At 42.8% G+C, this 22,448-nt stretch overlaps 1 protein-coding gene across 2 annotated transcripts in view; it reads right to left on the bottom strand.

The window, feature by feature from the left end:
- Positions 1-4,775: 4,775 nt before the first annotated feature.
- The window catches only part of ZNF800 (zinc finger protein 800), a 59,588-nt gene continuing 41,915 nt past the window's right edge, over positions 4,776-22,448 (bottom strand). For both annotated transcript variants that reach the window (XM_044984971.1, XM_044984977.1), the window contains exon 6: positions 4,776-5,400. In XM_044984971.1, the coding sequence (XP_044840906.1) occupies positions 5,391-5,400 (10 nt within the window). In that variant the 3' untranslated portion in view covers positions 4,776-5,390. The remainder of the gene's footprint in view (positions 5,401-22,448) is intronic.

Here is a 22,448-nt window from a genome sequence, read left to right as displayed (position 1 = left end):
TCCCAGGATGGCCCTGCCAAACCTGATGTCATCCCTGGTTTGGGAGACAATCGCATAGTGCGAGGTGAACGTGTGAACCGAAGACCACATGGCAGCCCTACAAATGTCCTGGATGAAGACATGGGCCACATAGGCAGCCGACGAGGCCCTCTGAGATGAGCTAAGACCAAGTATAAGTCCCACTGTGGAACCAGGGGCCTAGAGTATGGGAAGAGGAGGAGTTCCAGACCTTTAAGGAACCAGCCAGTGATAGTGTGGGAGAACACCATGTGTCCTTGCATCGGCAGATGGAAGGCCGATATGGCCGCCAGGTGCACCTTGCCTGACGAGGGTGCCAGGCCCTGGGCCCTCAGGTGGAGGAGGTAATCAAGAATAAGCTGGATGGGACGGACACCGGGGAGACAACCTGGTCTGCCGCCCACTTAGAGAATCATGACCACTTAGCCAAGTAAGCGCGGCGAGTGGAGGGTCGCCTGCTTTCAAGAAGGACGCGCTGAACCTGTTCTGAGCACGCCCTCTCCTTTCCCCCTAACCATTGAGCAGCCACGCCATGAGATGGAGAGCCACTAGGTTGGGATGGAGGAGGCGGCCCTGGTCCTGTGAGAGCAGGTCTGACTGGAGCGGTAACAGCCACGGCAGAGCTACTGCCAGGCTCATGAGGGTCCTGTACCAGTATGCCTGGGCCACGCCGTGGCGATCAGGAGGACCTATGCCTTGTTCAACTTTATCTTTTCCAAGACCCTGCAGATTAGAGGGAACGAGGGAAAGGCATACAGAAGCCTGCCTGACCAGGACAAGAGAAAGGCATCGGAGATAGCGCCCCTCCCCAGGCCCCTCAGAGCAGAACTGGGGGCATCGCTGGTTCCGGTGAGTCGCGAAAAGGTCCACCTGGGGAGTTCCCACCTTCAGAAGAGCCGGTGGGCCACTTCCGGGTAGAGGGACCACTCGTGTAGTGGGGAGAAGTCCCTGCTTAGGTGATCCGCCTTCTTGTTCCAGATGCCCAGGAAGTGGAAGGCCTTCAGGTGGATATTGTGGTCTATATAAGCAGCAAAGAATCCTGTGGCACCTTATAGACTAACAGACGTTTTGGAGCATGAGCTTTCGTGGGTGAATGTAATGCATCCGACGAAGTGGGTATTCACCCACGAAAGCTCATGCTCCAAAACGTCTGTTAGTCTATAAGGTGCCACAAGACTCTTTGCTGCTTTTACAGATCCAGACTAACACGGCTACCCCTCTGATACGTGATCTATACAGAAGTCCCACAGCCCGAGGGCTTCTTGGCAGAGGGCAGAGGATCGGGCCCCGCCTTGCCTGTTGATATAGAACATAGAAGCCGTGTTGTCCATGAGGACCTTGACTACCTTGCCCTCCAGGCATGAGCAGAAGGCAATACATGCCAGCCGCACCACCCTGAGTTCTTTGACATTTATGTGTGGGGTCAAGTCTTGAGCCGACCACAGGCCTTGGGTCTAAACGCTCCCCACATAGGCACCCCAACCGAGATCTGACGCATTGGACACCAGTTCCAATGATAGGGCCTTGTCCCTGAACAGGACCCGTTGGAGCATGTTGCTTGGGGTGGACCACCGCCTCAGGGAGGTGATCACTGAGTGTGGCACTGTGAGGAGCTTGTCCATCCCGTCCGTGGCCTGGGAGAAATTCGAGGCCAGCCAGAGCTGGAGGGGTCTCATCCTGAGTCTGGTGTGATGGACCACATACCGTGCATGCCGACATATGACCCAAGAGCTGCAGTCCGGGGCGTAAATGATTTGCAAATTTTGCCTTTCGTTGATGTGGGTTTCTCCCACACAGCACAAACAGTCTGTGTGCGGGTCGCTTCTTGGCATAGGTTCATGACAAGAACCGCCCAACTTAAATCCCAGGGCATGCCCTAGCCCAGGCTCACTCACTGACTAAAACTAACTACTCAGTTAACTAACTACAGGTACTAAATGAACGAACAATTCTGGGGACAAGCTAGAGCAAAGCTGGAGCAGAGCAGTTCCGACACACCTTCACTGGTGGCAAGAAGGAACTGGGGGGGGGAGTGTGCTGCTCCCCTTATACCGCGCCAGGCAGGCACCACTCCAGTGGACGCTCCCCACTATGGGTACTGCTAAGGGAAAAACTTCTGGCACCGGTGCACGTGGCGAGCACGCACATCTAGTGTGGAATACACGAGCAATCACTCAAAGAAGACGATGAGCTTCCAGTCTGATGTGGTGGCTAAAAGAGCTTATGCAATCCGGGGATATTTAAACAAGGTAATTTAGAGTACGAGTAGAGAGGTTATTTTACCTCTATATTTGGCACTGATGTGACCTCTGTTGGAATACTGTGTCCAATTCAGGTGCCCATAATTCAAGAAGGATGTTGTTAAATTAGAGAGTGTTCAGAGAAGAACCACAAGAATGATTAAAGGTTTTGAAAACATGTCTTATAGTGATAGACTCAGGAAATTAGCTTAACAAAGAGAAGGTTATGAGGTGACTTGATTATGGTCTATGAGTAACTATATGGGAAATAAATATTTAATAATTGACTCTTCAGTCTAGCAGAGAAAGACATAACACGATCCAAAGGCTGAAAGCTGAAGCTAGACAAATTCAGACTGGAAATAAAGAGTAATATTTTAATGGTGAGAATCATTAACCATAGGAATAATTTATCAAGGGTCTTGGTGGATTGTGCATTATTGATAATTTTTAAATCAAGGTTGGAAGTTTTTCTAAAAGCTATGCTTCAGGACAGGGGTTCTCAAACTGGGGGTCAGGATCCCTCAGGGGCTCACGAGGGTATTACATGGGGGGTTGTGAGCTGTCAGCCTCCACCCCAAACCCTGCTTCACTCCCAGCATTTATAATGGTGTTAAATATATAAAAAAGTGTCTTTAAAGATATAAGGGAGGTCACACTGAGAGGTTTGCTGTGTGAAAAGGGTCACCAGTTCAAAAGTCGGAGAACCCCTGCTCTAGGAATTATTTTGGGGAAGTTGTATGGCCTGTGTTATACTGTAGGTCAGATTAGATTATCACAATGGTCCCTTCCAGCCTTGGAATCTATGAAACAATGATGTCAACACTTCAACTTGAAACCAATGGGAATTTTGCTAATTTAAACTACTAGATCATCTTCAGGTAAAGGAAAATAACAAGCATCTAACACTTCAGGTATAATTACTTTCCCCATAGTCTTCTGTGGGATTGCACAGATGTTTACCAAAGGAAGAATTTGATCCTGTTTTTGGATGTATCAATATTTAAACCTGTCACTTCATAAAACAAATACCTCATGTGCACGTAATTTCATAATGCATTGTTCAACTGTCACCCGATAGTCTCATTCATTATACAGCATGAAAAAGAGAGAACAAATATGATCTGATAAAGAGTTTTAGATTTTTGGCAATGTGTCCATTTTTAACAGGGCTTGTTTGGAAAATTAATAATTAGTGAATGCCAACTCTGCCCCAGTGCATAGAAACAGAAGAGATAATCCTCCCCTGAGATATCTACTGAGCAGGAGGCCAAATGGTCATCCAGTGCTGTGTCCATTTGGTAGAAATACTTAGTAACGAAAAAGTTTTGTTATTGTCTTTTATGAACCATAACTCTCCTTCCTTCTTACAGTTTTAACAAAGGAAGCTTAGTGGAAGAGCTGCATTTTGAATGGAAGTAGTGAGTTTTATTATTTGTCATTTTTATATTTTAAATAAATATTTGAGGTTTCTTTTTGTTCCAAGCGTATTAAAATATTTTCTTATCAAAGAGAAATACAGTCTGGATATGATCTGACAGATTTTAAACAGATGTTGATTTGATTTTAATCATGTTTACTCTTCCTCTCATGTTAAAATTTATTGTGGACCATTGCTCCAGCTCTTCCCTAGTGTATTTTATAGCTGGGAATAAATCAGGCCAAAGTCAATACCGATTTACTTCCAATGAAGAGTCTTTTGAATCAGCACAAAAATTTAACCCCATTTTCAGCTCAATACTAGAGAGATTCAGATTTACACCAGCTGACAAGCTGGCCTATTATCTCCAATTATGTCATCTGGACCTTTTTCGTTTTCATTCCTACATAAAATGGACCCAATTCTTAATTACATTAAGGCACTGCTAGAACAGTATCAAGGAGACCTAACAGAACAGAGAATAAGGATCCCTATGTTTTTGGGTACCTACTTAAAATTCCATGAAGAGAACGTGAGTAAGGGAGGCCGATCTAAAGAGCATCATCTCAGACTTAAAATCAGTCATTTTAGAAACACAGACTGTAACTTCTACAAGAAATTAATAAATTGTAGATGATGTTTCTGGATCTCCAATCCACAATAAGTTCATTAACACAAAGCAATATATATGGCCTCTACAGCATTTCTCAACCAATGGGTTGTGACCCCCCAGGGGGGTCACAAATGACAATCGGGGGTGTGGCAAGGATTAAGTTTTATTACAGTCTAAAGCAAAGAAATCTTTTTGTCCCTGTTACCACAAGAACAGATTCAAAAATCCCAGAGTAGCCCACCTATTGCTTACTTCCAGGTTCCCAAGATGTTGGCCTATTAATCTGTTCCTGCAAGGCCAAAGGAGGGGGCCTGTAGAATTGCCAGTGTTTATCAAGGATCTCCCTATGCCCTTCCAGAAACTCCCCAGAACAGACTAGATCTGTTCACCCCTGGAGGACATGGATACAGCCCTCCGCTCAAAGGATTGACACCGGGGCAGTACTTTTCCAAAACAAGGTATTTTCTTTATTTAGTGTAACCAACTTTTCCTAATACAATTCATCTAAACCTAATCAAAACAAACATAACTCCCTTAGCACAGGTATACAAGTTAAAATACCCAAGACTGTAGTGTCACACAGTTGGAATGGCTTAAGTGATTCTGTTCTGTACATGGTGATCAGTCACGTGCAGGACACTGACAGCGAACTTAATAAACCCTAAACGTCATACATAGTAAAACAGAAGAGATAATCATCTTTATTATCCCAAACATACACATTCATTAACTCTATTTCTAGTCTATAACCTATATGACGACTGGCATGCTTACTCTCTGTAGTCTTCTGTCCCTCTGTTCCATCAGGGTCCTTCTGCTCTGTCCAGCAACACCACTGCTGCTGCCGCCATCACTCTGCAGTTGCTTCAGATCCCATTGCTCTTTTAGGTTTCTTCTGATCTTTTTCTGTTTCTCCTTCTTCTCTTGCTCCTAGCTGGACTCACTTTTGTCTGGTTGATCTCTGCCTTATATACAATTTTTGGCCTGTTCTGATTGGCTTATTTTTCATTGTTTGCATTAGCATGCCTATCCCTCCAGTCACCTTCAGTCCTTCGCTGATTTGTCCATACTTGTAGACCAATCACAACTGCTGAATCTGTCAATTAAAGCTGTTGCACAACAAGTTTTAGTATTATGGGCTGTTTACTATTATGGGATGTGAGCCTCACCTAGTTTTGGATTGAGCATGCCTGACTGACCCCCTCCCTGAAGTTTCTGGAATGATCTTTTCCTAACCTCAGTCCACACTCTGCCTACCAACATACCGGCCATAGGTTAAACTGCTTAAAACTGCCATCTCATTGTCCTTAGCTGTGTGCCAACATTGTACACACATTTAAATGACCAAACTTTTAAACTATAAACCATCATCTTATTTCTTTAGTATTTGCTTAATTGTTAACTTATGCACCTTATGGTCTACTGCTGCCATCCCATTTCCTACCAATTTAATTAACTTTACTTCATTTTCAGATAGCCAGAAAGGATTAAGCAGCTTGCAGGCTAATTGACCCAGAGTCAACCTTTAGAGACATGTTAGAAAGGTATGTAAATTATAATTAGGCCCACTGCATGTTAAATAGGCTAGAACTTTGAAATGCAAACCTATATTGTTAGAAGTTAAAGGTGATACTAATTGTATGTGTTTACTTATCTTGTTTAATGATTAGCCATGTAAACAGACAGTTCCTGTTGTCCCTGTAGCTATTAATTCAGAGATCAAAGGAGAATATTAACATTTAGATGAATCTTGAGTGAAATAATGTTATTGTCTATATGTCTCTTTAAAGTTTGTGATAAGACTGCTTAATGGATAAAGTATGTTATATTAATCCATGTAGTTAATTACTACCGGTGAGGTTTGGGAAATAGATTACATCAAAAGCCTATTGTTCACCCAGGACTGTATGGTTAAGTTGCTGCTAGAAAACTGTCTAAAGATGTCTTGGGTCCCAATCCTTTTTATCTCAGATCCGCTTGATGCTTCATGCAGGGGAAGCTTAAGCCACAAGGCTGAGAACCCAGTCCTGACTGGACCACTCTGAATATAAACATTTGGACTATAACCTATGAACTAATTCTGAAAGAACTCTTTGCAACTACAACGCTCACCATCTCTGCTATGAAACAAAGTCAAGAATTGAACTTATGTCTGTATGTATACTGATCTTTTAACCAATACCCTCTCTCTTTTTGTTAATAAATTTTAGTTTAGTTAATAAAAATTGGCTATAAGCATGTATTTGGGTAAGATCTGGAATATTCATTACCCTGGGAGGTACTGTGTCTGATCCTTTGGGATTGGTAGAACTTTTTTATATGATGAATAAGAGTTTAAGTAATCCTCATCATATTTGACTTTGGTGTCTGGATGGAGACCTAACACTGGGTTACTTTAAGGGAAATTGTGTTGTTGGCTTCTAGGTAACCAGTGAGGGGTAACAGAAGCTGTTTTGTGCTGGCTTGGTAAATCTAAGTATTAGACTATCACCCAGCTTTGGGGATTCCCTGCCCCATTCTTTACAGTTCACCCTAATTGAGGGACCCCAGTCAAACTCCTCTTTTCAGTTAATGGTGGCAGATCAAGGTTTTCCAGTGCTGTGCTTAAGAAACAAAAGAGAAGCTCAAAATCCTTTGTTACATCCCCCCCTCCCATGTCCTTCAGGATAAAATAAATAAATGGAGATATACCTATTTCATAGAACTGGAAGGGATCCTGAAAGGTCATTGTGTCCATCCCCCTGCCTTCACTAGCAGGACCAAGTACTGATTTTGCCCCAGATCCCTAAGTGGCCACCTCAGAGATTGAACTCACAACCCTGGGTTTAGCAGGCCAATGCTCAAACCACTGAGCTATCCCCTCCCCCTGTATTCTTTGTCAACATCTCAAAGCAGACACAAATTACATATGGTTACCATTTATACTTTTATAGTAAATTGAGGGAGGCTGAACATTTTTTACTTCAGATCAGGAATAACCAACCTGTAAAGGTTGTGAATGCTGCTATAAGGAAATAGGCATACCTCTAATATAACATTATGTTACAGGGCCCTCTGAGGAGTTCAGCATCTTTCAAAAGAGAGAAGCATTATCCTTTATTGTTCAGCTAGGGAAACAGAAAGGTTAAGGTCGCACACTGAGCCAGTGAAAGAGTTGGAATTTGAACCCAGGTGTCCTGGCTTTGGTCCCTGTTTTAAGAACTCAACCATGCTGCCTCCCTTATGTTACCCCCCCCCCTTTTTTTTTTCCTTATCTCTGCCAGTTCTCAAGCTCTAGTTTGAAGATGAAGCGATTGTGGGCAGTCTTGCCAAGATCACTTCAGAAAGTTAAAGAAGTTACAGCCTAATCCACTTCTTCAAAATTACAGTCAATCAAGTTTAGTTCCATGTCCTTCGGGAAGTTTTACCTGGACCACATTTCTCTACTGTGTATGATTGAGTGGAATGCAACTACCTGTCAAAAGGTTACTCAGCATCTGATAATAAAACCTGTGAGAACAATTCATAAGGACTTGGGCTTGGTGTTCCTTATGGATTTAGAGGCGTATTTTCTTGAGCTCATTCAGGGAGCAGAAAAGTTTTAGGGCAAGAATAAAGCTCATTTTTAACAAATCTTGAAATAGTGGGGAAGGAAGGAAGGAAGGACGGACTGGGGAAAGGTAAGTTTGCTAATTAAAATGGATACATAAGCTAGTGAGCTTGACCTTGTTCTTGGAAAAAAATCATGGAAAAGCTGATATGGATGCAAATCAGTAAAAAATTAAAGGCCTGTGGCATAATTAATGCCATTCAATGAGGATTATGGAAAACAGATGTCACACACATTTTTTGATGAGATGAAAAATTTGGGTGGTAAAGGTACCTGACAATATAATTACTTAGACTCTGGAAAGATATTTAATTTAGTACTGCATGACTTTCTGATTAAACAGTTAACATGATGCAAAAAATCACTGTAGCACACATGAAATGGATTTAAAAATGACAGATCTCAGAAAGTGACTGTAAATGGGGAATCACCATCTATTTAAGCATTTTTAGTGGGATCCTACAGCAATCTGTTCTTGACCCAATGCTATTCAATATCCCCATTAACAATCTGGATATAAAATCACTACTATCACAAGTATGCAGATGACAAAAAATGGTGGAGTGGTAAATAATAGGGATAAGTCAGGTGGACAGAGCTATCTCGATTGTTTGGTGAGCTGGGCTCAGTAGAACAGGTGTTTTAATACTACCAAATGGCAAGTCAAATCTAGAAACAGAATGTAGGTCACACATTCAGATACTTTCCTATAAACCAGTGAAAAGGATTTAAGTTCACAGTGGATAGCCAACGGAACATGACCTGCAGTGCTGTAGTTATGGGAACTATCGTGAACCTTGGATGTGTAAATAGGTGAATATTGAGTAGAAGCAGGGAGGTGATATTACCTCTGTGTTCAGCATTAATGAATGGGACTGCCTGGGGAAGTTCATTAGAAAATATTGATTTGTTGAAATCAAAATTGTCCATGGGAATGGGCTGGTTTTGAAGAATCTCCCAATTTGAAAAACAACAGTGTAAGTTGACAAAACATCCCATTATGATATTTGCTAAACAGTTTCACTTTCTGGCTTGAAACACCTTTTCATTTCACTATTTTAATTAATTTATACTAACAAGATAAAAAATAGGTTGAAATTTAAATAAAATATTTCAAAATAATAGGTATGAAACATTTTCATTTACCCAAATCAGAATTTTTTCCAATGATCACTTCATGAACATTTGAGATTGGTGGAGGAATAATTGAAAATCTTGTTCTTGCGAGGAAGAAACTTTTCCACCCAACTATTAATAAGATCATTACTGGAATACTGAAAGTGAGAGTCCGCATTTCAAGTAGGATGTTGAAAAACTGGAAAGGTTTAGAATAGAGCTGAGATCTGGCTTATCCTGGAGAAGATTTAAGAGGTGACTTGATCTTTGCCTTTAAATTCTACATGGCATGATTTCTGATAGAAGATGGCTCTAATCTAGCAAAATAAAATGCAACAGTGGGAAGTTGAAGCTAGAAAAATTCAGACTAGAAATATGATTTTTAACAGTGAGAGGAATTAGCCATTGGAAAAAACTTACCTAGGGATATGTTGGATTCTCCATCACTTGAAGTATTTAAGAGTGGATGTTTTTCTAAAAGAGATGCTGCAACTCAGCTAGAACTCATGGTCTTGATGGAGGATTTTATTGGGTTAAATTCTACGGCTTGTTCTATGTAAGAAATCAAACAAGATCAGTGTTTCTCAGATGGAGCTTTCCTTGTGGCCACATCCTCTTGGGCTATGATTGGGAGGAGGTGGGGGGGGGGGGCAAAGCAGCAGCCCCTCCTCCTCACTGTTGCTCCTGGATGCACTGCCTATGGGTATGTCTACAGTACTAAATTAATTTGAAATTATTCTATTCAAATTTTTGGAAGCGATTTTATATATTCGGTGTTGTGTGTCCCCACTAAAGCACATGAATTTGGCGGAGTGCGTCCACAGTACCGAGGCTAGCATCGAATGTCAGAGTGATGCACTGTGAGTAGCTATCCCACAGTTCCCGCAGTCCCTGCTGCCCATAGAAATTCTGGGTTAAGCTCCCAGTGCATGATGAGGCTAAAACATTCTCGCGGGTGTTTCTGGGTGTGTGTCGTCACTCGCTCCTCCCTCCGTGAAAGCTATGGCAGACATCATATTGCCAGCAGACGGTGTAGTACGGTGCACTGCCTGTGTCCTGGTACTATGAATCCACCTCGCATGTCCTCTCGTCTATCTACTCTTATCTAACCATTTCCCGCCTTTTTTCAGCCATCGTGAACTGAGCCACACAGCTTCCGCCGCAAACTCTGCTCTCCCGCTCTTGCAGTTCTAGCAAGCTTCCTGCCTCCGTGAAAGCTACAGAAGACAATCATTTCCCACCTTTTATTGGCCATCTTGAACCAAACACATTTCCTATGTTTCGTGCCCTTTTTCCAGGATTACCCATGCAGGTGCCATAGCACGGCAAGCATGGAGCCCGCTGAGATCTCCACTGCAGTTTTGACCATTGTAAATACCTCGCGCATTATCCAGCAGTATGTACAGTACCTACAAAACCAGGCGAGGAAGCAACAACAGTGTGATTACTATACTGATGAGGACACAGATGTTCCACAGATGTACCTTCTCCAGGGTCATGGTCCAGGAGCCTGAGTTGGGAGTGGGGGGAGGCTATTGGTTCCAGCATTAAGAATAGTTCCTGGCTAGGGGGGAAAATGCCACAGCATGTGGTGATTGGGAACTCATGGTGGCATTGGACCAGGTTCATGCCGTGGAACGCCAATTCTGGGCCCAGGAAACAAGCACAGACTGGTGGGACCGCATAGTATTGCGGGTCTGGGATGATTCCCAGTGGCTGCAAAACTTTCGTATGTGTAGGGCCACTTTCATGGAACTTTGTGACTTGCTGTCCCCTGCCCTGAAGAGCAAAGACACCAAAATGAGAGCAGCCCTCACAGTTGAGAAGCAAGTGGCCATAGCACGGTGGAAGCTTGCAATGCCCAACAGCTACTGGTCAGTCAGGAATCAGTTTGGAGTGGGCAAATCTACTATGGGAGCTGCTGTGCTGTAAGTAACCAACACAATCGTTGACCAGCTGCTATCAAGGGTAATGACTCTGGGAAATGTGCAGACCATTGTGGATGGTCTTAATGCACTGGGGTTCCCTAACTCGGCAGGGCAATATACAGAACGCATATCCCTATCTTGGCCCCAGCACACCGGGGCGGCCAGTATGTAAACTGCAAGGGGTACTTTTCCATGGTGCTGCAAGCACTGGTGGATCACAAGGGACGTTTCACCGACATCAACATGGGATGGCCGGGAAAGGTGCATGATGCTTGCATCTTCAGGTACTCTGGTCTGTTTGAACAGCTGCAGGAAGGGACTTATTTCCCAGACCAGAAAATTACTGTTGGGGATGTTGAAATGCCTATAGTTATCCTCGGGGACCCAGCCTCCCCCTTAATGCCATGGCTCATGAAGCCTTTCACAGGCACCCTGGACAGTAGTAAGTAGCAGTTCAACTATAGACTGACCAAGTGCAGAATGGTGATAGAACATGCATTTGGACATTTGAAAGCACGCTGCCACAGTTTACTGACTCGGTTAGACCTCAGCAAAACCAATATTCCCATTGTTATTTCTGCTTGCTGTGTGCTCCACAATCTCTGTGAGAGTAAGGGGGAGACATTTATGGCGGGGTGGGAGGCTGAGGCAACTTGCCTGGCGGCCAATTTCACACAGCCAGACAACAGGGCAATTAGAAGAGTGCAGCAGGGCACTCTGTGCATCAGAGAAGCTTTGAAAGCCAGTTTCATGACCGGCCAAGGTACGGTGTGACAGTTGTGTTTGTTTCTCTTGAAGTTACCTGCCCCCTATATATATATAGGAAATAAATATATATATAAAAGGAAATAAAGTAACAATTGTTTAAAAAACGTTCTTTATTATTTGTTGCACAATACATTGAGAGAAATCAGAAGGTAGACCCGGGGCGGGGGGGGGGGGAGAAATTGGATTAGAGGAGTGGAGGAGGAGGGAAGGACAAGTCCAGAAACCAAATCAAAAGTTCACATATGCCAGCTTTCTGCTGCTTGGGAGATCCTCTGGGGTTGAGTGTGTGGGTCCCCGTAGCCTCCCCCCTTGTGTTCTTGGGCATCTGGGTGAGGAGGCTATGGAACTTGGGGAGGAGGGGGGCAGTTATATGGAGGCTGCAGCAGCAGTCTGTGGTCTTGCTGCCTTTCCCACATTAGATCCACCATACAGCGCAGCATGTCAGTTTGCTTCCCCATGAGCTTGACCATAGCGTCCTGCCTGCTCTCATCGCGTGCGTCCCTCCTCTCTTCATGTTCACTAAACGCTTTACAGGTCTCTGCAATTGTTTGCCTCCATGCATTCAGCTGGGCCTATCAGTGCGGGAGGACTGCATGAGCTCAGCGAACATGTCATCCCGAGTTCATTTTTTCCGCATTCTAATCTGGACCAGCCTCTGGGCCGGAGTAGATAGGGGCCGCGTTGAAACATTTGCACCTGTGGGAGGAGAAAAAGGGAGAGTAGTATTTTAAAATATACATTTCAGAGAACAAAGGGGACACACTTTCTCAGTGAAACAGGCAATTCATAGTACACAGCACATGTTCTTTCTGTACAAGTTAGCATTTTGCCTCTTACACCAAAGTGGCAGACACTTTAGTGTGAGTAAGCCAAAGCATGGCCAGGCAACAGAATTCATCTTACAGGCAGCCATGGTAAGCCCTAGGGGTACATGGGGTTCTGCTTCTTCCACATTCATTTCAATGCTTTCAAACTGCAGGGCCCCCTCTCCCACAGCAAGCAATGCCTTGTGGGTTTGCCATATAAAAGGAGGGCCTGCGGGCTCTCTGGGATGATCGCGTCACACAACACCCCTCCCCTCCCGACCCCCGACCCCACACCCAACGCGTGGCTCTGATGAGGCTCTGAGCAGAGATGAGCCCTTTAAACTAAACGCAAACAGCCCGGCACGGCTGGGTTTCTCCCCTACCACGTGGCTCCCATCAGGCTCTCACTCACCAGAAATACCTTCTCCAGGGTCATGGTCCGGGAGCCCGCCTTGGGAGTGGAGGAAGGCTATTGGCTCCAGCATTAAGAATAGTTCCTGGCTAGGGCGGAAAACGGATTTCCCACTTGCCGCCTGTGCACTGTCCTCCTCCTCCTCCTCTTTGTCCTCCAATAAACTCATCCACCTCTCTCCGTGCAACTCCCCCCTTGCAGGTATCCATGGACAGTGGTAGGTAGTAGTGGCGTCACCCCCCATAACTGCAAGCAGCTCACAGTAGAAGCAGAATGTATGGGGCTGTGACCCAGAGCACTCATTCGCCTCCCTGGCTTTTTGGTACGCTTGCCTGAGCTCCTTCATTTTTGTACAACGCTGCTCTCTGTTCCTGGAGTAGCCTCTTTCCATCATGGCCCTGGAGACTGTAGCGTACGTATTTGCGTTCTTTTTGGAACATAGTTCTGCCATAACAGATTCGTCTCCCCAACATGCGAGGGGATCCAGTATCTCCCGTTCAGACCATGCTGGAGTTCATCTACGAATCCGGGACTGCGTGATCTCTTGTGATGGTGGACTCTGCAAGGTCGCCTATGATGGTGGACTGTGGTGACCAAACAGGAAATGAAATTCAAGTGTTCCCGGGGCTTTTCCTGCCCACCTGGCTAGTGCATTGGAGTTGAGAGTGTTGTCCAGAGCGGTCACAAGGGAGCATTCTGGGATAGCTCCCGGAGGCCAATAACATCAAATTGTGTCCACAATACCTTTAACCTGGGATTGCGATCTCACTTTAAGTGCTACTCCACTTGCTGAGGTGGAGTACAGAAATTGGATTAAAGAGCCCTTTAAATCAAAAAAACCAGTTTGGTCATGTGGACGGAATCATTTTTTTTAAAATTAACTCTGCTAATTCTGAAATAACTGATTAGCGTAGACCAGGCCTTGGCGTTGCCTGCTGGGACTTCAAAGAGGGGTTGAGTCCTGCCCCTCTCTAGAAACAGCTGGGGTGGTGGGGCTCAGGCTTTGGGCTTCACCCGTGCATTGATGGGGTGGCAGGCTCCATCCCTGTCCCCTGGCCATGGGTCTTTGGGCTCTGTCCCTCAGTTCTCCCCCCCCCCGCAACTCCGTCACCCTTCACCCCTACTGCCTACACCGACCCCCCTCCCCATCCAGGGCTTTATTTGTCCCCAGGCTTGCCGGGGCTGAGTAAGTCTTCTGTTAAAACTGTGATACTTTTATGTTTGTTAATATCACTTTTTACAACAGACTTACTAGCTACCAATAAACAAATTACAATGATTTTGATGTGAATATGTGCATATTTATTTGTTTTTCTTAAAGCTAATGAAGTATTTTAGTGTGAGAGTGACCACTAGCAAAAGTTGGTGGCTGCACTCTGAGGCCACCAAAAATAGTGGCAACATTAGGTTAACAGGAAGGTAGTGCAGGTAAAATTGGGGGGTTGGACCCCAGCAATAACCAATGAAAGGTCAGCAATATTTTTTTTAATGTTCATACATCAAATTCTAAAAGTTACCCTCTGAAAAGGACCAGGTGGCTGAAAAGATTCAAGTCAGCATCTCAGCAGTATGCTGGATGAGGCGGGTGGGGGTGGGAGGGATGACTACTAAGAACTGTATTCTTTAACAAAAAAAGAATCCAAACCAAAACACAGCAAGCAGTAAACAAAAGAGTACATCCCCCCACTGATATCAGCATTTTCTCTCCCAGGTCCCACTTTGTATAGTCACCTGCTCTATATAGGTCAGACTTTTTATTTATTTAAGTACAACAGTAAGCTTGAAATTCCTGGCTTTCTGATCTTCTTAAATAAGCCTACAGTGTTAATCTTCACTCCACTTTAATATATTTCATTGTAAAGTTTTCCTAGATTTTTAAATATATTCAAATTACTCACACTATAATGTACATGGTGGTTCTGAAATAGAAGATAGTGATAAATCTATCTTTTGAGAAAAGTGTTGTGAGACAAATCATAAGTAAACAGTCTCTAATTAAAACTATTCTTAAACAGATTAGGCATAAACAGACTTTTGCATTTCAAATACCAGGTAAGCAAACCTCCTTTTAGACCTAGCTGAAATTCAGTAAAGATACCTAAATCTATGTCTACTTGTCTTGTCTCACCAGAGTCTGTGAGCTCCTCAGCAGGGACTGTTTCTTCTAGGGCTGTCAAGCGATTAAAAATCTTAATCACGATGTTAAACAATAATAGAATACCATTTATTTTAAATATTTTTGGATGATTACTACATTTTCAAGTATATTAATTTCAATTACAACACAGAATACAAAGTGTACAGTGCTCACTTTGTATTTATATTTTATTATAAATATTTGCACTGTAAAAAACAAAAATTTCAATTCACCTCATACAAGTACTGTAGCGCAATCTCTAACATGAAAGTTGAACTGACAAATGTAGAAATATGTAAAAAAACCTGCATTCAAAAATAAAACAATGTAAAACTTTATAGCCTACAAGTCCACTCAGTCCTACCTCTTGGTCAGCCAATCACTCAGGCAAACAAGGTTGGTTACAATTTGCAGAAGATAATGCTGCCTGCTTCTTGTCTACATCATCTGAAAGTAAGAACAAGCTTTCACATGGCACTGTTGTAGCCGGCGTTGCAAGATATTGATGTGCCAGATGTGCTAAAGATTCATATGTCCCTTCATGCTTCAACCACCATTCTAGAGGACATGCTTCCATGCTGATGATGGGCTCTGCTTGATAACAATCCAAAACAATGTGGACTGAGGCATGTTCATTTTCATGATCTGAGTCAGATACCAACAGCAGAAGGTTGATTTTCTTTTTTGGTGGTTTGGGTTCTGTAAAGAACAACACTCTGATGTGGAAACTACAGACTTCTAAAAGCACACTCCACACCTTGTCCCTCTCAGATGTTGGATGGCACTTCAGATTCTTAAATCTTCTTTGCATTTTGTCAAATATGCTGTGAAAGTGTTCTTAAAACGTACATGTGCTGGATCATCATCCAAGACTGCTATAACATGAAATATATGCAGAATCCAGGTAAAACAGAGCAGGAGACATACAATTCTCCCCCCAAGGAGTACAGTCACAAATTTAATTGACGCTTTTTTTTTTTAAACGAGCATCATCAGCATAGAAGCATGTCCTCTGGAATGGTGGCCGAAGCATGGAAGGGGCATACGAATATTTAGTATATCTGGCATGTAAATATCTTGCAACACCAGCTACAAAAGTGCCATGCGAACACCTGTTCTCACTTTCAGGTGACTCTGTAAATAAGAAGCAGGCAGCAGTATCTCCCATCAATGTAAACAAACTTGTTTCTCTTAGCAATTGACAGAATCAGAAGTAGGACTGAGTGGACTTGTAGGCTCTAAAGTTTTACACAGCTTTGTTTTTGAGTGCAGTTATGTAACCAAAAAAAAATCTGCATTTGTAAGTTACACTTTCACGATAAAGAGATTGCACTTTAGTACTTGAATTGAAAAATACTATTTCTTTTGTCATTTTTACAGTGCAAATATTTGTAATAAAAATAATATGAAGTGAGCATTGTGCACTTTCTATTCTGTGTTGTAATTGAAATCAATATTAAAAATGTAGAAAAACAAAAATATTTAATAAATTTCAATTGGTATTCTATTGTTATAAGTGCGATGAATCGTGATACTTTTTGAGTTAATCACGTGAGTTAACTGCCATTAAATTGACAGCCCTAGTTTCTTCCTGAATGTCTGAAAAGTGTTCAGCACATTGAGGGCACTGCCATAAATAAATAATTCCACAGTCCTTGGGGACAGTTTAAGGGAGAGTATAACTTTCCTTAAATATTAAATTTCTCTTCCATAATCTCATAATCCTAGGAAAGCAACACAGTTCAGCATCTTAGTTTGCATCCCTTTTGTTTTTCTGGAGGACCCTTCTGCAAGATAGCAGTGCCACAAAGAAACTGGTGTGGTGAGTAATGTTCTACCATGATAGCTGCTGTTTTGTGGGTGACAAAACAGTCACTCTTTTCCTGCTGCTACCCAAGAAAGAAGATATAAACATAAAGAGAACTACTCTGCATCACAGAAGCTAATCAGAAAAATGTCTAACTTCATCTTTTCAATAGCTGAAAATATTTTATATACAATACATGTCACCAATAATCATTTACAGATTTGTCTGTTTTTTGTTAACCACCTATGGTCCATAGATCATGTAACCTGACTCTTCCTCCTATGTGGCATATTACTTACAAACCTTTAAAATATTTTAGAAGCAGCATATATAATTCAAAATGTAGATACCATACAGCTAAATAATGTAAGCAGATTCCAGACACTAACACTTCCACTTTTATTTATTTTAAATTTTCAGTGGGCAGGGACAATGGGTACTATTAGAGAAGCAGGTAACTGGACCAGAAATCAAAGTCACCAGCCCTCATTTTTCAGCTTCTAATAGAAGCCTAGTGCCTAGTATGGAAAATCATTTTAATGTTATTGTGGTTTATAACAGCTTTCTGTATGCTTGACCTAGAACATATCTTAAATGTAGGATTTTTAAAGTCCCAATACAGAGAATGATGGATGTTTTCTCTCCAAACATACACACCAAGGCTCCAAACATACACACACACACTCACTCCTTTTTCCACACTGGAAAAAAAAAATCTTCAGACCTTACGAGGACAGCAAAGTAATTAACTAAAGATTAAGGGAACTCCAAAGGTATGGAGGATGATGGAAAATGACAAGAGGTGCAGGAGAGAGGTAAAAAGAATACAATAGAAAGCTGGAAAATGAGAACAATGGAAAGATTAGTCTTTAAATCCAGGTTGGATTCTTTCTGAAAAATATGTTCTAGCTCAGACAAAAGCTATGGATTTGATGCAGGAATTACTTTGTGAAATTCTGTAACTGTGTTATGTTTAACTAAGATAATCATAATGGTTCTTTCTAGCCTTAAAACTATAGGAGGGAAAAAGATTTAAAAAGTATCTGTGTGAAAACAGAAGTAAACATTAAAGTAAGGCATAAATCAAGAAATGATGACAAAACCATGGAGAGCTAGAGTTGTATCACCATGATAAAACTAGGGGGTCTCACATTTTGTAGCTTCTGTCAGCTGAGCTCTTTGCACATGCCACAGGCTCTTGCGTTCCTCCTTTCCACCCCACAAGCTCTCGTTGGGTCAAACTCCCCTTTCCCTTTATTTCAGGACTCTGTGGAACTCTCCCAATCTCTCCCGCATTCCAGGGGCTAACTCCACCCCCTCAATTGCCTGCTTTGCCATATACCAGGGACTCATGTGTCCCCCTCCATCCTCTCCTCCACCTTTATACAAGGGAGTATTTCCCCTTGTCCCTCCTCTTACCCCCATGCCAGGAGCTGTATCCCCTATTCCACCCTTTACCCATACTGAAGTCCCCATTCTCCCCCTTCCAGGGTCTGTGTCTCCCATTCCTGCCCCACAATTCCCTGATACCAGGGCCCTGTGTTTTCCCCTCCCTCTTCCCCCATTATTATTTCTTGTCTGTCTGGGAGATAATCATTCAGGGCATCAACATGTTAAACTGCAGATGGGGGGACTGTTACAGTGGTAGGTGTTAATGACGGGTGCCTAGATCATTGCCTCGATTTTTGGAAGTGACTGGATGCAGCATACAAAAGTTGTCATGTTACAACCAAACAGCAAACAAAGAAATGCCATCAAGTTGAACTCAGAACCAGCTTTGCTTGGCCAATAAAAACCGAGGTAGCAATCGGAAAGAGGATAAGCTGTTGCTAAGTGCAGGTAGAAGGAATTAAATATCAATACACAGTATAAGGAGAGAAACTCAGGCCTGGTCTGCACTAGAAAATTAGGCCAGTTTAACTATGTCTCACAGAGGTGTGAAAACTCCAGGTAGATAGCACTAAAATTCTTCTGTCAACCTAGCTACCAACACTTGGGGAGGTGGATTACCTACATGTGTGGGATAACCCCTCCATCGGCATAGGTAGCGCTTTACTGTAGATGCTACAGTAGCTGTATCACTAGCATTTCAAGTGTAGACAAGCCCAAAGGGTTTGAAAGCATGAAGCTAGTATACAGTAAAAAAAATAAGAGCTTGACTACACTAGGGAAGCAATGTACACTGGTGAAAACTCCTCACTTAACCACACTACACCAATACAGAACAAGGCTTCCACTGGTCTGACTCCCCAGTAAATCACTAGAGAATCAGTTGGACTGATACAATCCCCATTATACACTGGCATATTGCATGTGCACCTGTGCTTTGCACTGGTATAGCTACCCCCTCGGAAAGTACAGTCAGAGCCTTTGCAGATAGGGTAGGAAGAGTATGAAGTGGACAGAACAGAGCAGACACAGAGGCAATCAAAAACCAAAAGAAGAAAAGACTATGTGGTAGTCAATGTCCCTCTGAATACCACAAACTTGTAATATTTAAATTGCTTCACTCAGTTATTAAAACCAATTCAATTAAATCACAGAGGGTGTAACTCAAAATAGAGGGTAGACAAAATGAAATGGAAAGATTGGTGAAAATTATACCCAGGCTATATAAAATCTAGACTTCAGTATCGTGTAAGGCGAACTATATTTTGCATAGGTTAGAGGTTAATCACACAGCTAGCTGCAAACACCGGTTTCCTATACTGCAGGTAAAGTGGTCACCTTAAAAAAAGCAAGCATTTGCCAATAGGCTGAGATATCACAGGTCTTGCCCATCCTTAGAATAGCAAACTGTACTAAGTGCCTAGTATTTCTTGGCAAGTGTCAATTTCTTAATGGCAACCACAGTAAATATATTACCAATTAACCCACAAGTGTACAACAGATAAGCAGGTGATGCAATGACAGTTCAGTAGTTACAGTATCTCAAGGCCCTCTCTATCCCACAGTTATGCAGCTGAACCTCCCTTTCTTGTGAAATTTCTGCTTACAGTCCTATTTGTGCTTCAGAATTACTCTCCCGTCTACCAGACAGCTATCGGGGTGAAGAATGTCATTTGGCTTCCTCAATGCCATCCACTTTTAAGTGCTCTTAGGAAAAAAAGTTGCTAAATATTGTTACCCAGAAAACTCCTAGGCTCCTCAAGAAGTGATCTATATACTCCTTTTACCAGTCCTTAATTTGTGCCAGGGCTGAACCCCAGCACTGCATGGCAGTTCATAGCCCCAACACCTCTGGGCTTGCCTCATCAATTATGAAAGTAAAAAAAAAAAAATTTGCTTGAGCCCCGACACCACAATTAAGCACTGCTCCTTACTGTGGGACCGCTCATGTTATTAGCAACAATGAGCAACTGGACTGGGGGAGAAGCAGATGGTTCTAGCTCCAACCTGGCAGGTCTGTGGGCAGATGGACACTAGCTTGTCACAGGAAGGAGGATTGAAAGGAAGCACTGGCTCTTTGACTAGGTGTGGCTGGGAAAAGAGACATCCTCATGTGTAGAGTACTTCTAGTTGGCTTTTGGGCAGCAAAATGAAAAATTCTAGTTGAGACTTTTCCCCCCAAAAAGGAAAAACAACTGCATTTTGAAAGGGAGATGTAATTTTGCTGTCACTAAGTATTTTGCTATTTTAAAATGCAGAGATAAAAGGTAAATGAAGCTTGGAGCTGGTAAAAGACACTGATAAGGTGCAATTCATATCCTGATATTCACTAAGGAATTATGCAGCACCACTGTCCTTAAACTGAACTACAGCACTGATGACAGAATGAATGCTGTTAAGGCCTGCCAAACATCCCATACCACAAATCTTGATTCTTGGAGAGATGTCAGTCATGAATTTCAAATGCCACAATTTAGATGATATTTTCCATAAACACATTAATGACTAACTTGTTTGTCAGACTCAAGCACCATTGACCTTTCTAATGCAAGTTTTCTTCCCTTTTAGGTTGCTAATCTTATATTTATAATATATACTTGCACTTCCTTAAAAGTAACAGATGGGGGGGAACTCTATAGTAGGGGTCGGCAACCTCTGGCACATGGCTCGCCAGGGTAAGCACCCTGGCAGGCCGGGCCAGTTTGTTTACCTGCCACGTCGGCAGGTTCGTCGGACCGCGGCTCCCACTGGCCACGGCTCCCACTGGCTTCCCACCACCCCCATGCTAATGGGGGTGGTGGGAAGCCACGGCCAGTACATCCCTCAGCCCGCAGCACTTCCTGCTGCCCCCATTGGCCTGGGACGGCGAACCACGGCCAGTGGGAGCCGTGGTCTGCCGAACCTTCCGACGCGGCAGGTAAACAAACTGGCCCGGCCTGCCAGGGTGCTTACCCTGGCGAGCCGTGTGACAGAGGTTGCCGACCCCTGCTCTATAGGAATTACATATGTCTGAAAAATAATGAGGAGTGCTGCCACCTTTTGGATGTATAAAAGGGTGACATGTATTAGTAAATCTTTTATGTGAATTAGTTGTATAGAAGACTACTATAAGGAATTTACAGGATAGCAACCTTCAAAGGTTCTCAATTGTCACTTGTCTCGTTGTCACTCAAGCCCATTATATTGGCTTCATCTTTCACTCAGCCCTCTTTTGATCATGCATCCATACCATTTCTAAATCTTGCCACTTTTTCTGCACAACAGCTCCAAGACATGATGTTTTCTCTGTTCACACAGCCAAATTTTTTGACCAAGACATGATTATCTCCCACTTTGAGATTCTCCTACTCCATTACCAGGTGCTGGACTACAATACCCTGAATATCAATTGTTCTTATCCTTCACGTCCGAGATTAGTCACAGACTTCCTAAAGAAAAACTTCTGGTGCCCAGTCATGTAGAGTGATCAGACAAAACATAATATTCTCTCTTTTTTGAGAAAAGTCTACACACATCTGTCTACCTTACTCTACCCATCCTTTGATGATGACCTAGGCAGGCTTAACTTCTCTAGGAACACTAGTTAGGTTCAGGGAACAATTACTCCCTCTGTCTCCTGAGGGTCCCTTTTAAGCCCATGGGAATTCTTTTGTTCTATATTTCCAAGTCTTCTCCTGTTCCAGTCCAAACCAATTTGTAGGCTGACTTGACAGAAGGGGAAATCAAAGCTAGCAATTGTGGCATTGTCCCTTAACAACTTCAGTATTTGACTGAAGATGAGCCACCTCTCAGCATTCTGTCTTGATGAGCTATCCCAATATAGTCATACAAAAAACACCCCAACAAACAGGCTAGCACACAGTATTCATAAATTACAGAGGAACTCCAAATCTGTCACAGTAACATTGATAGAGACTTCAGCTCGGGAATTGTAAACAGAAGTGTAGTACATTTGCTCAGTACAACTGTACTGTTTTAATGGCAATTACACCTGAGAAAATATTTCTGTTTTTGTAAAAACAAATCTCATTCATCAGCTGAAATGTAAGAGTTTAATCTCAAAGCAAAACAAGATTACTACTTTTAGAGTTTATTGTACCTTTTTGCTATTATGTACTAATGAATAATTTAAAACTGAAAACCATAAAAACTTGGCAAACTAAGCATTTTCAAGGAATCTTAAATGGAACTTTTTAAAAGATATT

This window comes from Mauremys mutica, chromosome 1 (genome assembly GCF_020497125.1).
Source record: "Mauremys mutica isolate MM-2020 ecotype Southern chromosome 1, ASM2049712v1, whole genome shotgun sequence".
In the NCBI taxonomy this organism is placed as follows: Eukaryota; Metazoa; Chordata; order Testudines; family Geoemydidae; genus Mauremys; species Mauremys mutica.
Note: the sequence above shows the minus strand (reverse complement) of the source record. Positions and strands in the feature narration are given on the sequence as shown.